The 16,450-nt window shown below is 55.1% G+C and overlaps 1 protein-coding gene across 6 annotated transcripts in view; it reads right to left on the bottom strand.

Moving 5' to 3' along the window:
- GRIP2 (glutamate receptor interacting protein 2) overlaps window positions 1-16,450 on the bottom strand; it is a 114,747-nt gene that overhangs the window by 7,808 nt on the left and 90,489 nt on the right. For 4 of the 6 annotated variants that reach the window (XM_045991761.1, XM_045991756.1, XM_045991758.1 and 1 more), the window contains exons 8-21: window positions 15,740-15,887; window positions 15,454-15,623; window positions 13,189-13,314; window positions 12,704-12,853; window positions 9,749-9,935; window positions 9,108-9,253; window positions 8,259-8,339; window positions 6,766-6,832; window positions 6,528-6,673; window positions 5,545-5,689; window positions 3,892-4,031; window positions 3,067-3,246; window positions 1,890-2,064; window positions 106-211 (exon numbers count right to left, since the gene is read on the bottom strand). In XM_045991761.1, the coding sequence (XP_045847717.1) occupies window positions 106-211; window positions 1,890-2,064; window positions 3,067-3,246; window positions 3,892-4,031; window positions 5,545-5,689; window positions 6,528-6,673; window positions 6,766-6,832; window positions 8,259-8,339; window positions 9,108-9,253; window positions 9,749-9,935; window positions 12,704-12,853; window positions 13,189-13,314; window positions 15,454-15,623; window positions 15,740-15,887 (1,967 nt within the window). The other 2 variants (XM_045991762.1, XM_045991760.1) reach the window with 2 other exon arrangements.

Below are 16,450 nucleotides of genomic sequence, written 5' to 3'. Positions count from 1 at the left end.
ACACGAGCAGGATCCCATCAACATGCTTGTTTCCAACAGCACGCGCATCGGTAGTGTCCATGCACGGGGGGTCCCCAGGAAGGTCTGCGGGGTGGGTGGCCCTACCTCCAGTTCCCTCAGCAGCTCTGACTGACCACATGACTCCAAGTCTTCGAGCGCTTCCCCGAACATGCGCCAGAAGCCCTCCTCACGGGCAGGGCCAGGGGCTGGGCTGTAACGTAGGAACCAGAGAGGGTCAACTCCTGGTGGGCAGGTGGGCGGGCAGGCGGGTTGGGGCCTGAGGAGTCTTCGGGGCCCCGGGGCCCAGCGTTGGGCTCGAAGGGCCTTAGGGTGGGCGGGCGGACGGGCGGGCAGGCAGGCAGGCAGGCGTCCTCGGTGGCAGTGCTGGGGCCCCAGGGCAGTGGTTGGTGACACGGAATGGGGGGAAGAAGACGCAGTTAGGGGCGACCAGGACTGTCGGTGACCAGTTAGAACAGGGGCAGATGAGACGGGGTGGAGAGCGGTGACACAGGACGCCTGGGAAGAGAGACAGACGGACGGACAGACAGACAGACAGAGAGGAGATCCATGGTGTAGCCCCAGAGGATGGGCCCTGGCCCCACCCAGACACACGGCATTGTAGCACAGTGACAGGGACAGAGCTGGAACCAGCGAGGACACAGATGGATGGAGAGGATGGTGTATCTCTGCTTGGGGAAGGGTCCGGGCCACCCCATGGCTTCCACTGTACAAGCCCGTCATCAGCTCTAACATCGAGGCTTGTTAGAATGGTAACAAGTCACACTGGCACGCTTCCTAGTTCACAAAGCCACTTGCCACTTACAAAGTCCCAGCCACTTATAAAGGATGGATTTGCAAAGCACTTTCTTATAAAGGCCCGTGAGCTTTTCTTTCCTAAGGGGACTCAGGGAGGATGAGGTGCCATAGTTGTCTCCCGTCCTTCCCATTTTAAAAATGAGAAGACTGAGGCTGAAGGCTATTTTCTCCATTCAAACCAATCCCACAAACATTCCCTGGGCCAGGGCTCTGCAGGGCCCGGGGCTATGGCGGTGAATAAGGTGTCGCCCCTGTTCTCCCGTTTTCAAGATGCTGGCGATTCGGTCACAAAGTGTGCAGCCGTACCCACTGGGGGCCAGGCACCCAGCTAGTAGCCCTATCCAGAAGGACCACAGCCAGGTCATTAACCAGGTGCACAAGGCAGCCAGTGCCAGGAGGAGGCTCCCAGGAGTGGCTGGGGGCCAGCGGAGGGAGGAATGCCTTGTGCCTGGAAAAGTCAGGGGAGCCTCCTGGAGGCAGGGGAACGTGAGCTGGGTTTCCAAGGCTGCAGAGGCCTTGGCCAGGAAGAGAAAGGGAAAGGCACTAGAGGCAGAAGGAAGTACCCGATCCAAAGAACAGGCACAGGAGTGGTGGCTGGGGCTGGACGAGAAACAGCGTTTCTCCATAGGGCCTGCTCTTGGCAGGAGTCGCCTCTCGGGGTCACGCGGTGTCCTTCAAAGCCAATGCTACCAAACCACATCGACAGCCAGGGCGGGTGTCTGGAACCCGAGGGCCTTTGCAGGAGGCCATCAAGCCATCTGGGCTAAGTCAAAAGGGTCAGGTTCAAGTTCTGAGCTGTTCACTGAGAACAGGAGACCACCAGACTCTGGAAAGGAAAACACCTTCCATGCCTTTGCCACTGCTGTGCCCTCTCCCTAGGGCACCCTCATCCCCATCTCAGCCTGGCTAAGGCAACACTGCCTGATGTCCCTTCCGCTCTCCTGAGAGGCGCCCCTCCTCGGGAGCCGGACAAGACTCTCCGCTGTCCCCACCACTGTGGCACAGGGACCCTCAACCCAACTGAGCCAGGAGACTGTGACCGCCTCCTCCCTCATGGCCTTCCCACCACAGACCTAGTTGGTGGCTCCCAGTCCTCCTCTTCCTCCTCCTCGGGGAAGCTCTCATCCGTGGGGGCCGGGGTATAGCTCGTCCTCCGGGGTTCGGTGGGTGGGGGGCTGCTTCTCAGCCGGCTAGGCCGCCACTCCTGGGGGGTCACGCCCCGAGCCACTGTCTGTGGAGTGTAGGACCCTGCCAGGTGGAGAGGGAGATGTCTGTAACTTACCCTCCTTCCCGCCCCCTTTCCAGCTGTGCTGGATGACCCTGGATAGGTCTTTGCCCCCTCTGGCCTGACGTGACTATCCAGAGTCCCTTGAGTGCCTCGCCACCTAGTCCCTACCCCCAGAACCCCCTGGAACTCCTGATCACCCAGCAGAAGAGTTAATGGCCAGGGCTCCAAGTCCTTGTCCCGGCTCCATTGGGCTTAGCCTGGCTGCCTCCTGCCTGGGGAGGAGGGTCACTATTTAAACCATTCCTCTCTGCCTGCCTTTGGGAGCTCTCAAGACCCTGCCCCAGAGGTAAGCTAAGAGATGCTGATCAAGGACAAGACATGGGAAACAGAGACCCAGGGAAGGCAAATAGACTACCAGTGAGGCCCAGTGCTGGGGGCCACCCAAGGCCACTTAGAGGCCTTGCTCCACCAGTTCTCTGAGCTGGCCTTAGAGAGGCCAGAAGGCCAGCTGCTGGGGTCAAATGCCCTCCAAACCCCGAGGCCACCCATGGGTCTCCACACGCATTGGGGAGGGGCTTATGGCCTCAGAGGGCAGCCTGGACGTGCCCACCTTAAGGCTGGGTCTTGTGGGACAGGATGGGAAGGGGCTTTCAACCCCCATCTTCAACTGGGTGCAATAAACATTGCTTGGGCACCTGCTGTGTACAGAGCAGTGGGGCTAGGAATAAGAAGACGAAAGTAAGGCCAACTTGGTCCCTAACCTCAAGGTGGGGAACTCCACGGGCCTATGGATGTCAATCAAAAGATGTGTAAAGGCCTGAGTTCCATGCTCTGAGCAGTGAGGGGCCCTGAGAATGGCCAATGGGGCCTTGGAGGGAGGTGGGGTCTGCCTTCTGGAAGTGTCCCTGAAGGATGAAGCAGGGAAAGGAGAATGAGGCAGAGAGAACAGCCCCTGCCAATGTGTGGCAGCTGGGGTGGTCCAGAGAGAGCATGTCGCTGCTCCTGGGGCCCCTAGGCATTACCTGGGCCCCCGAATCCACCCTCTGTGGCCGAGCTGTCCCAGGACTCCACAGCGCTGTCCACGCTGGGCACAGCGGGTGAGAACCGGGCTGCCAGCAGGCCTCCTTTGAGTGCCTCGGGCGGGTCTTCATCTGCATCACTGGCCTCGCTGAGGCTGCCCGACTTGCGTCGTGGGAGGGGGCCTGGGACAAAAAGGAGGTGTCACCACCACTGGCCTCTGACCTCAGAGACACAGAGACACTCAATGAGCCTGTTTCCCCACTTCTGTCTGGTTTGTCTCACAGGCACTGAGCTCCCCTACCCCCACCCCGGAGCCTACTGCTGAGCAATCTGATAGAAGGGGAGGGACACACTAATGGGCAACCCCATTTCACAGATAGGAAAACTGAGGCTAAGTTCTCTGCACTGGGCCCTGGGGAGCCCCTGAAGCTCTGGGTCTGCACCACACACCCAAGGTCACATGGTGAACAACAGTGGAGCCCAGATTAGAAGGAAGGCACGAAAGCTCAGGCTCCTTCCACTGCAGCTCGTGGCCTCCTTGCCAAGGTACAGGGCTCAAATTCAGGGGAAACTGAGGAATGTACAAGCTACAACCCTAAGGCAGAACAAGCAGCCTTGAGAGGCAGGCGGTGATGGGGAGGGTGGTTCAGACCCAGACTCTGCCCTACACAAGCTGTGACCTTGGGACCACCCCTCCCCTCTCTGAGTCTGGTCTCCTCAGCAGTCCCAGGTGAGGATGCCATGAGGTTGGGCACATGCACCTGGTACAGAGAGATTTCCCTTCCTAAAAGGGTGGACGGCCCCAGGGGCAGGAGGGGGAGGCTCACGGTCTAGCTGCTTCTTGATCTTCAGGGTGACAGTCTCGCCAGCCACCTGCAGGAGATGGATGGCCTCACTCAGAGGCCGGCCCTTGAGGCTAACACTGTTGATGGCCAGGATACGATCCCCAACGTGGATAGCGCCAGTCCTGGGGAGGGGGGCACGGGACAGAGAATGAGAGACACTCAAGGCTTCAGGGAACTCAGGAACCCCCAGGCACAAGCCTGATGGACCTCAGTTAAACCCAGCTGTAACAAAAAGCAAGTGTCATCTAGGGTAGCATTCGTAGAGGTACAAAGTCTAGAATTTGGGGGATACCAGGGTGGCTCAGCCAGTGAAGCATTCGACTGTCGATTTCAACTCAGCTCATGATCTCAGGGTTGTGAGACTGAGCCCCGCATCGGGCTCCATGCTGGGCATGGAGACTGCTTAAGATTCTCCCTCTCCCTCTGCCCCTCACCCCACTCTTTCCCTCTCTAAAAAACAAAAAATTAAAAAAAAAAAAAAGTCTAGACTTTGGGAGGGAGGGGATGATTCTGCCTGACTCTAAATTTAGGTTCTGGAAACATGCCTGGCTTTGCCCACCCAGCTCCCCAGGAGCCCGGGGGAGTAGGTTGGGGGAGATGGTGTGCTGAGTGCAGGAGGTCAGAGCTGTCTGTCCCATGTGGCTACTGGGTCCCGAAACGTGGCTAGCCCAAACTGAGATGACTTGACTATATAAAATACACAATGGGTTCTGAAGACAAAACATGAAAAAAAAATGTAAAACACTCTCATTAATAATTTATATATTGACTACACATGTTGAAATAAATATGTATTTAGGATTCATTTTATTTGTTTCTTTTATTTTTCTAATACGGCCAGCAGAAAGTTTATACTGAAATATGGGGCTCGCATTACATTGCAATTGGTCAGCACTGAGCTAGATCAGCTAGAGCTAGATCAGCCCGGTGACGGGAGACTGTCTGTCGCGTCCTGGGACAACTGTCCAGAACCGGTTGGCACACGGGAGGTACCCAGGCAAGGTGGGAGTGGATGACTGAACTTGAGATAGGAAACGACCACACTGGTCTCTGCAGTGGGCCAGCAGGGGGCGCTCCAGGAACAGGGAGCCCTCCACCGACGCTCAGTGTTCCTCCCCCAACCACCGCCCCCCCTCCCCCAATCCTCTTGCTGCAGCCAGCCTTCTGTCCTTCTCCAGGGGCCCAGCCTGTCTCTCCACCCCAGGCCTGGCCTCCCTATGACCCCCGTGGGGCCCTGTTCCACCTCTGGGCCCCAGATTCACCTGCTCCCCCCAGTATGGACAGTCTGGGACACCCTCTTCTAGCAGCTTCCCCAGAGCAGAGGACAGCAGGGAGGCCCCTAATGCCTCCAGAAAAGCTCCAGGCTGTGCCAGGAGTGAAGGCACACAGCCGGGGCTCCAAAAAGGCTCACCACCTGACTTTCCAGAAACGCTGAATCTCCAGATTGGGAGGCAGGTCTGCCAGAGGGGGGCTGATCTGCCTCTGTGGAACTGAGGCTCAGAGAGAGAAGGGACAGGCCTGATGCCACCCAGGACATCGACTTTGGAACCGATGTCTGAATCCACTTTGGCTGTTCCCAAAGTCCAACCCCTGCCCTGTGACGGTCCCCATGTATCCCACAGGAACCCAGCTCACCTCTCAGCCAGACCACGTTTGGTGAGGCCTGAGATGACAATGGGGTCAAAAGGCTCCTCTGTGCCCGAGATGGTGATGCCCAGGGGACCCCCGTAGCGTTTCAGCTCCACTGTGTAGCTGATGGCACCTGTGGTCTCTTGCTCATCTGCAAAGGTGGCACCCATCAGGTGGGGTGCTGCGGGGCAGGACCCTGGAGCTCGACACCCCAGCCCCCGGTGCCCTGGTGAACTTCCTCAAATTCATCCATTCACTCATCTATCTACTCGTGCCATGACTTCAGATGGCACTGCCCAGGGACCCTGAGGCCACCTCTGCCTCCCCAAATGTTTTCTTGCACCCAAGCCCCATGGCAAAAAGAAGAAAAGGATCGTGAAGCCAACATTCTGAACTACAGGCTTCACCCCGGACACAAAATAATAATCATAAGGATAAGAAGAAACCAGACTTTGGCTTTTCTTTAAAAAAAAGATGAAGAAGAAAAAGAATCTGCCCACAAGAGACCATCCTTCCCAGGGCAGGAGTTGGCAGCTGACCCTCTGAATAACGGATTGGGTCTTGGGCCACAAGCCTCACCCCTCCCTACTGCCTGCCCAACCTGCATCATTTTTTCTTACCTCTGTCCAGGCCACTCACTCCTGTCACCTGTCTGATCTCAGAGGTGTCAGAGTCGACAGCCTTTACTTCTTCACTCACACATGGCCCCCACACTCCCCCATCCCTGCCCCACCCAACCCTCTGCTCACTGCTGCCCCCTGTGGGCCTCCTCTGCTAGGCTTTGTGCTGGCTGCAGAGGGTCCAGGCTGCCCCAGGGACCCTGAGACGTTGGTGCGGGGCTCCCTCCTTGCATCTGCTCATTCAAGGAGTCTCCCCCAGCAGCCTGGCAACCTCCCTCCTCGGCCAGAGGGAGCCCTGAACTGAAAGCTGGAGCCCACTGCTCCAGTGTGGGGACCGAGAGAGGTGGCAGTGCCGGGTGGCGGCCATACCAGAGTTGTCCTCGTCCTTCCGGATCTTCAGCTTCACCAGGTCCTCGCACTGCCGCAAGATTTGCACAGCATCCTCCATAGCGCAGTTGTCCAAGCGGATGTTGTCAATGGCCAGCAGCTTGTCACCCGGCTCGAGGGTGCCGGTCCTGTTGGAGCAGGGGTGGGAGACGCAAAGAGTCTGGCATGTGGCACTCCCCCTGGACGGCTCCCCTTACCCTGCACCCAGGGCCATTCCTACCTGTGTGCCACACTGCCCTTCTTGATGTCAGAGATGATCAGGGGCTCTCCTCGCTTCCTGCTGGTCGCTGGGGCGGGGAGGGGTGGGGGCGAGCAGAAGCCATGAATTCAACCTTAGATGGCCTCGGCCTCAAGGTGCGGGGTTGGGAGGACCCAGGAGTTGGAGCCTGAATACTAAGCCACGTGCTGTGTTCCCAATGCTTCCTGCCTGATGACTGTGAGCAGATCAGCCCCCCTTCTGCCTCAGTTCCCCTCCACAAAACGGGGATGATACCAGAGAACTCATGGAGATGTCATGAGATTAAACCAGACAAGGCAAAACCTAATGTGGATCCCGACACAGAGAAGGTGCTGATTCCACATCAGCCCTTTTCCCTTCTGTTCAGGCCATCCCCCAGCAAACTGTAAGCACCTTCAGGGGCAGTGTCTGGCTGGCACTCCCACCTAGCACAGGATGGGCCCCAGAACTGGGTGACCCATCCACAGTTGAGTCTTCCCTTCTCCCAGTGGCAGGAATTTCTGGTTAAACGGCTCCCGGGGGGCTCCCTCTCAGGGTACTGCCTTTGGCCGAGAGCGGCCTCAGCCAAGGTTGTACAGCTCCTGGGTGTCGCCTGGTCCACATGGTGGTGCAAAGGCCTGGCTCCCAGCCTCATTCAGGACAACTTCCAAAGCCTTCCCGGCCCTAGAGCTCTCCGTGGGACTGGTGGCATCACAACCACCATCTCCATCTGCCCAGTCCCCATCCCTCACCTCACACAGGTGCTGATTCCAAGAACCCTTCTCGATAACCCCTCTGAATGTAACTCTTTATTTAAGAAGCTCTTTCTGGGGGAATGTGACCTAAGACAATGGGTTGTTACATGAGTAACTACGTTTTCTTGAAAAAAAAAAAAAAAAATCCATCTGGGCTAATGGGTTTTCCCATTAGTGAACAGATGGTAGGAGCCCCTTCTAGCCCATGTGGCATCTTTGCAGATGAGACAAGGACATTCCTTCTAATTAGTCCATTGAGGAAATGATGTAATAAAATTGTTAAGTCCACCTCAAATGGGCACCCTTGTGTCATGTACAGCCTGTGCAACTGTATCTGGCAGTCCTATCCAGAGTTTAAACTCCCATCTCCATTGAGTGGAGTTTGGGGTAGGAAGGAGCTGCAGCAGCAGCCCTTTTAGATAGCTGCTCTCTGTGAAGCCCATGGTGGGGACCGAGGATCATTTCACAGAGCTGCCCACGTGTTTGGTGCCTTACAAACCACTTAATCCCACCAGAAGTCCCAGCTGGTCAGGAGACTCCCATTGTGCAGAATAGGAAACTGAGGCTTCCAGCAACTAAGGGGTGTCACCTGCGAACACACAGTGGAGCACTGCAGGCAGAGGGAACTCAAGCCAGTCCTCCCACCAGGAGCATCCCCCTCTCCTCTGAGCTGGAGGTGTGCAATTTCCCCCAGCAGACAGCTCACTCCGGGCAGGGACTGAATGGTGGGCAGGGACTCACAGCCGATGGTGATGCCCAGCTCCACACCACGCCTCTTGGGCAGCTTCACATGGAAGGTGCCGCTGCTCGGGATGACGGACTCTGCATGCAAACACATGTGGATGTGTGTGAGACCCAAGGGAGGAGATGCAGGGAGTCCCAGCTTCCCACCCTTTCTAGGCCAGACTGCAAAGTCACTGCCCCAACCCCATCCTGCTTCTTCCACCTGACAGAGGAGGGAACTGAGGCATGGTGAGCTGACCTTTGTCTCAGACAACCTATCCAATCAGAGCAGATTTGGGGCTGGCACTTAGACCCCATGAATGCCAGCCAGGGGTTTCCCCAGAGCAAAACCCAACTCAGTTCACATCCCCAACAATTTACTGAGCACCTACTATGTACCAGACTTTAGCAGGGTGTTTTTACATGATTGATCTCATCTAACCCAAACAATATTCATTGTAGTGACTACTGAGGGTGGGTGGGGAGCAAGAGAGTCCTGTCCAAAGTCACAAAATGTCCAAATCACAAGACCAGAATTCTAACCTGAGTTTGTGTTTGGGGTTCTTTGCCTAAGGCCTGCCGAGGGACACAGAATATTTTCAGCCCCTCTCTGCCCTCCCTTAGGCTGTGTTTTGGCACAAAAATCCCTCATCAGCCCTCAGGCTGGCATGTGGGATTCCTGCCTCCCCTCCTTCCCTGCCACCACTGGTGTTCAGGCACATGCCACAAATGCTCTGGGAGGAGGTCACCAGGCGGGAGTGGGATGGGGCTGGAAGAGCATGGATATCCCCAGGCAGGAGCAGGATAAAGGGAGGAGGGAGCACAGGATCCCAAAGCGTAAGGAGGAAGGTAGGGACCCTCACTCACCTGCCACGTCAAACTCAACCTCCAACACGACCTTGTGGGCCAGCGCCGCGTTCCGCAGCAGCTGGTTGGCTTCCTCCATTGTCCCGTCCTCGGTGGCAATGCCGTTGATGGACAGGACCCGATCCCCAACCTGTAGCAGCCCACACCTGATCCCCAGGCAGCCCCGCAGAGAGAAGCCACTCTGTTACCATCACTGCCATTCCTGGGACGCGGGAATGCCATGTGGGGGCGGGGCTGGGGTCTGACTCACAGCTAGGCCGTGGGCCCATTATGAGCCCCAGGAAATCTACCTGGTACCTCTGGCTAAGAGAGTCAATTCGGTGGGCCTCAGTTTCGCTGTCTGTCCAAGGGGGAGGACACGTGCCTTATGATATATGTATACAGGGGACCCTGACTTCAGACGGACAGGGGTTCAAGTCCTGGGTCACTCACAAGTTGTGTGACCCTGGGCAAATGAATCAGCATCTCAGCACCTCGGTTTCCTCATCTGTAAAGTGGGGCTGGTGATGGAGTGGGTGGGATGATTAAGTGGGGGACCCTCGTGAAGCCAGGCTTGCCATGGGACTCAGTTCCCGTGGCTGTCCGTGAGCCTCCTGAACTGGAGGGTGGCAGGCCCAGCGGGGCGAGGGCTGCTGGCTCACCTCTCTGCGGGGCTGTCAGGCTCGATGAAGCGCACGAGGGGAGGGGACGACAGGGTCTCGGTGGCGAAGATGCCTCCCTGGAGCTGGAGGCCAAAGCCGCTGAGGGGGTCTCCGCAGAGCACGACCTCCGTGGTCTCCGTGTGCACGATCTGTCCCCCAGGCCCTACCGTACTGGAGGCCAGTGACACTGCGGGACAGGCGGGCATGGCTCTCAGATGGGCATTCCCACCTGAGAGTGCTGAGAGAGCGCTTCCTGCCAGCACCAACCCACGCTCAGGCTTAAGGACCTGGAGTCAGGGCGAGTGCTTAAGGGTCCTGTCTCCTCCCTCGGCCGGCAGAGTCACAGCGTATCCTGACATGCGCTCTGCCCCGGGCCAGTCCCACCCAGCAGGCCAGTGACAAGGATGAAGGACACCAGCTCCTGGGACTGCCACGTCATGAAACAGAGCTTCTGAGGGGTGCACTGGCACATGACGTTAGCTTCGTCGTAACGCTCTTCTACTACCACGGCCCATGGTACGTTAATTTTGAAGACAGCTTTATTGAGACACAAGCACCCAGCCTATCCCCATTTTAAAGTGTACACTTCAGTGCTTTTGTTTTTTTTTTCCAGTATATGAACAATGTTGTGCAACCACCAGCACATTTGGAGAACACCTTCATCACCTCAAAAAGAAACCCTGTGCCCTTCAGCTATCGGCCCAAATCCTCCCAACTCTCCCGGCCCTAAGCAACCACTAACCTATTTGCTTCTGTATAGATTCGCCCTTCTGGACATTCCACGTAAATGGAATCCTATCATCTGTGGCCTTTTGTGTCTGGCTTCTTTCATGAAGCATGTTTTCAAGGTTTATCCATATTGTAGCATGTATCTGGAATTCGTGCTTTTTTATGGCCCAATAATATCCCATTGTATGAATACACCACATTTTGTTTGTGCATTCATCTCTTAACGGACATCTGGGTTGTTTGCACCTTTTGGCAAAAATGAATAATGCTGCTATGAATATTCATGTGTAAGTTTTTGGGTGAACATGACAGATGTCTTCATTTCTCCTGGGCATATACCTAGATATGGAATTGCTGGGTCGTATGAAAACTTTCTATTTGATATATTATGTTACTTAATGCATATTGTTTTACATTCCATATATGAAATACATTTGTATTATTAACATGGACATAGGATATCATTTATTAAATATAACTTATCATATTAATTCTACTTCTAATTATATTATACTATATCTTTATTACTATTTTGTTATACTTTATATTATACATTACAATATGTGTAATATACTATATGTTGTTGCATATGTTGTATTATTATATTTGTATTTATTATATTTTCACTGTTACATCCCTAATAATAAGAATGGTGCCACGTGGATGGAACTAGAGGGTATCATGCTTAGTGAAATAAGTCAATCGGAGAAAGACAACTATCATATGATCTCCCTGATATGAGGACGTGGAGATGCAACATGGGGGGCTCGGGGGATAGGAGAAGAATAAATGAAAGAAGATGGGATTGGGAGGAGACAAACCATAAGTGACTCTTAATCTCACAAAACAAACTGAGGGTTGCTGGGGGAGGGGTTGGGAGAGGGGGAGGGGGTTATGGACATTGGGGAGGGTGTGTGCTATCGTGAGTGCTGTGAAGTGTGTAAACCTGGCGATTCACAGACCTGTACCCCTGGGGATAAAAATACATTATATGTTTATAAAAAAATAAGAAATAAATAAAAAATTAAAAAAAAAAGAATGGTGCCTGGTACATAGGAGGTGTTCAGATTGTTTAAATAATTATCATCAATAATAATAATGATAACATTTTATTATTCATCTATCCTAGGAAAAGGACAGATAAGTGGTCCCAAGAGCCCCCAGCCTCCCTATGCCCCTGCCTATTAACAGCATTTCTGAATCTTTTCACCTACACACTCCCAGCTTTGGTGGTTGACAAAGGTGGTTGGTAAAGGCATATTTTACCTCTCATCTGAGTCTGAAATCTGTTTCCCTTTTCACCCTGGCTTCCAGGAAGCTCATAACCATATTTCAGGTGCCAGGTGATTTGTACTCCTCTTTAACTTCTTTTGGCTCACTTCTAAATGGCCCGGCTTAGCCTTTCATCCTTCCTGGGGGCCTCTGCAGCTCACTTGGCACGAGGCTGGATAAACTTTCTACATCAGCAAAGGAAGGACTTTTCCCAGGAAAGACTTCAAAAATCTTGCCATTCTCGTGATTTTTGCTACCTCCACAGGTCTCCTGCATTATCACTCACTATTATTTGTCTTCCATTTATTACTTTTTAAAATACTTAAATACCTTCATTTCAAAAGGGAACTGTATGCATAGTGATCATAAATAAAGAGAAATGCCTATATACGAAAGGGAAGTAGAAATATATGTTTGTGTGTGTATATATGTGTGTATGTGTATACACACACACATATAATAAAAGTGAAAATTATTACAAATACTACATCCTAGATGGCTAGTCTCAGGCCTACATGTCTGTCTTAGGGGAAATTAAAAAATGTCAGAGGGGCAGTACAGACAGCCACACCACACTCAGACTTTCTCCTTGAATGGAACAGAATGAATCACGGAATGAAAGAAAATGAAATGGAGTTACTGTGAGAGCTTTAGGCACATCTGAAAAGGTATCCTTTCCTTGAGACACTTTGCCATCACTGTCTGGGAATTTTCTAAAATCAAAATACAGAACTAAAATATACACAGTGACTGACGTCCCTCAGGTGCGTCCTTGCGCTGTGTACAACCTGCGCGGCATCCGTGGCAGCCTGGTGGGCCACTCATGCTGTTTAATGACTCTACACACACACACACACACACCTGGGACCCTATCCCAAATATCCCCATCCTTTGGCAGAGCTCTCAGCTACACAGGCAGTCCAAAGTGGAGGGAGGAGACCATGGCTTACTTACACGAGCTCTTGTGTTCCCTTCTTCGCTGCCTCCTCCTTCCCATTGTGGTCCGGGGGCTCATGGGGTGGGATCCACGGGGAAGAGTGCTGGGGTTGGTGCAGGGAAAGGCATGATTCATGGTCGGCGAGGAAAAGGGAGTCGAGGACAAGGCTGAGGAGATAAGAGCACATGCCTGTGAACCCCGGAAGGGCCTCCCGCCCTGCCACACAGTGGGTGCCAGGCAACCACCCCACCACAGAGACACACTGGGACACCTTTCCCCTTTCACCTCAAACACTGCTTATGTGACCTCAGGCAGGTCTCGCCCACTCTGGGCCTCAAAGACCGCAGGGTTTTCACAGCTGGGTGAAATCCAGCTGCCAGGGATAGGGGCCCATCTCATCACTAATGTGCTACGTGATGCCAGGCAGACCTCCTAATTTCTCGAAGTCTTGGTTTCCTGCCCTATGAAACATGCACAAGCCCCAGTGAGGTGGGCACATTACATCGGTTCTGGTCCTGGCCAGCAGGTGTGGCCCAGGTGGGCGTCCTGCAGTGGCCGGGCCGGGGGCTGTGACAGGAGAGCACGCAGGGGTCCCAGCGGTGTGGCTGCTCACTCCTCTGCACCTTCACTGTGGCCCAAAGAAGAGGAGAGAGAGGTGCAGGCATTAGAGACTGAGTGAGTCTGGACTCACCATGCCCCCCTGGAGCCACGCTTCCATCTGCAAGATGAAGTGAGGATAAGCAAGACCAGACAGCCTGAGTTTCCCCCAAGCCAAGCCAAGCCAGGCATTCAGACGCTGCTTGCATGTCCCGGATGCCCACTATGTGCCAGGCACCGTGCTCAGCACCCAGCCAAGCAGCAGCAGGGATGGGAGGGAAAGCGGCCCCAGCCTGAGACCTGGCCCATCAGCTTTGAGCAGTGCAGCTGGCAGACGGCATCAGGCCCCTGCACCTTCAGGATCTCCTGCAGTGCTGTGGCCTGGGCAGCCTTGGCCACAGGGGCCAGGGGCCGAGCAGCCGTGGGCACTGGTCTGGGCCATTTCTTCCCCCTGCTGGGCTCTCAGGGACAACCTATGCCCCAGGGCCCCTGTGGGGTTGGCCAAGTTTGGCTCAGACCTATGCTTCAGACAGGCTGCTCTGGCTTCCTCCCTTCCAAACCTTCACACAGCTTCCTCCCAGATGAAATCTCCGTGCTCCTTCTCCATCCGCTTCCCAGGGGACCCCAGAGATCATGCCTCCCCCACCTGCCCCACCTGATCCTCCAAGCCACCTGCTGGGCAACACCTCCTCCCAGACTCCCCAGGTCCTGTCTTTCTTAGCTCTTCCTTTGGGGCTTGGAGGGGGCTGTGGTCCAGCCTGGTGCAGGGTATCCAACTGACTCTGCCCCCTGTGCAGCGTATCCAATCCTCACACAGGGGCGTGGCCAACCCGCGGGCCAGCTGCCAGGTCCCTGAGATAAGTCACTTTGGCACCTCCTGCCTCATCGTCATGATCTGTATAATGGGACTAAGAGAGTGGCTGCCTCCCGGATAGTGGGAAGGATCTGAATGAGTTAAGATGTAGGATGTGCCTCGAGCAGTGCCTGGCAGGTAGCTGAGGCCCAGTTAATGAGGGCCACTCGGAGGGATGTCGGCAGCCCGGTGCCCTGTGGTTCTCTGAGCGTCAGCCGCCTTTGTAAAGTGGGATAACAGCACTACCGCCCTCACAGACTTGTCACAGGAGGAAAAAAGATGACCCACGGGAAGCCCCAGAGCTGAGCCCAGCCCACAGCAGGTACGTCGTAAATGGAGTGGGAATGAGTCACTCTGGTTCAAATCCCCAAAGCCTCTAGTAGCGACTCTCACTGTGGCTTCAGGGGGCCTTTGCAGACCCTGGCGGAGATGTGTCCGCACAGAGCCACAGAAATGGACCCTCCCCACGGCCTATCTCCCCACATTTTATTTGGGGGATTTCTTTCTCTCCCACACGATCAATTAGGCTTGCAAAGGATGGGGTGGGCCGACTCCATCCTTGCCCACGCACTATGTCCTGAGGCCTGGAATTCACAGCCTGACCCTCCAGACCACAGTCCTGGGCTGTGCCCCTCTACCTTGTTTGACCCCTCCCAAGCCTGTGCTCCCACCTACAGATGAGACAACTGAGGCTCAGAGACGTAAAGCACCTGTTCCGCTGGAGCAGGGCTGGCACTGGTACCCAAAGCCCAAGGTTTGGAAGGGTGGAGGCACTTCCAGGCTCTGAGTGCAAAGCTGCCTCCTTGTGACCACCCGGCCCGGGGTTTGGCTCGGCCCCTTCGTCTCTTAGACCACCGGCTTCCTCTGCCCTTGGAGTGCCTAGCCCCCAGCTCCCTGCTCCAGTCTGGAGACCCAACTCCTCAAAAGTTGGGGGGGACTCTAGACCCTCCTGACTCACTGGCTATCTCCTCTGGACCTGCCGAGGACCCCAGTGTTGAGCCCCAGATCTAAGATCTGAGCAGCACCGAGCACAGAAGGACTGTTCTCTCCCTCAGGCTAGCCCTTATACTCCTATTAACTTAGGCAAGAGTGATGGAACTCGCTTTGGGCCACCCGAGCTGGTGGACTGTCAACTCAAACATTCAGGGTGTTCCTCTGCCCCTCCTCCCCTCAGCCGCTGCCCTTGACCACCTGAGCTTCCCAACAGGAATGGACATTTGCTTCAGTACATTGTAGCCTGCCCAGGCATCTGGGACCTCATGCACCCTTCCCCATAGCTGTCAGGTTTGGCTCTGGAGACCCTCCACAGGGACCCACCTGCCTCTGAGGGCTTCAGGGGCCGCCGACTTTGGGGTGCAGGCAGGATCTCCAGCCGCACTCTCTCCGCCACACTGGCCAGGAGCTTGGTGGCCTCAAGCAGCGAGCAGTGTTCCGTGCTGGTGCCGTCGATGGACAGGATGTGGTCTCCGGCATGCAGGGCCCCACTCCTGGCCAGGCGGGAGAGGGAAGAGGGAGGCTGGTCCGGCCCAAGGGCGCTCTGGACCACGGTCTCTCCCCCTGCATCCCGGCCCCCTATGGTGGCGGCCCCCAGTATGTGCCTCACCTGTCCACCACGCTGGCCGGCTTGATGCGGTCAATGGTGATGACTGGCTTGTTCCGGTGGGAGCCAGCAGTGAGCGAGATCCCCAGGGCTGACCCAGGCGTCTTGGTTATCTCCACGATCAATGGCCCAGAAGCATTGGCCACCGTATCTGGCACCAGGAAGGCAAGAAGAGTTTGAAATGCAAATACTGAGCACCTGCCTTCCCAGCCTCCCTCTGCAGTCTTGGTGTAATCCTCACTGCTGGGTAGGGATTACTGCACCCATTTCACAGATCAGAAAACTGACGCATGTGGAGGCAAAGGCCTTGTTCAAGTTCACACAAGCCCTCAGCAGCAGAGGCGGGACAGGGATTTGGCTCTGAGGGACTCTTGACCCCAGGGCTCTGCCGGACGACACTAAGGTGCTCACAGCCTGCGGTTCACTGGCCCCGAGCTGTGTGTTCACAACCACCTTTCTGCACTCAGAAAGGACACCCCGGAACCCACCCAGTGGCTTGAAAACAAAACCTAGCTCCTTCTGCTCTCGCCTGCCCCCAACCCCTAATCCCTGCCATCAGGTCCAAATGTCAGCAAATCAGACCCATTCGACTTTCATATTTCCTGAATGTGACCCCTTCTGTGCTTCCCTGGCAACCAGCCTGGTCGGGCCACCAGCTCCTCTCTCTTCCCCAGCCTTTCCCATCCCTCCCTGATTTTTTTGTTCCAACAGAAC

The sequence above is a fragment of the Meles meles genome, chromosome 20 (assembly GCF_922984935.1).
Source record: "Meles meles chromosome 20, mMelMel3.1 paternal haplotype, whole genome shotgun sequence".
Classification (NCBI taxonomy): domain Eukaryota; kingdom Metazoa; phylum Chordata; class Mammalia; order Carnivora; family Mustelidae; genus Meles; species Meles meles.
Note: the sequence above shows the minus strand (reverse complement) of the source record. Positions and strands in the feature narration are given on the sequence as shown.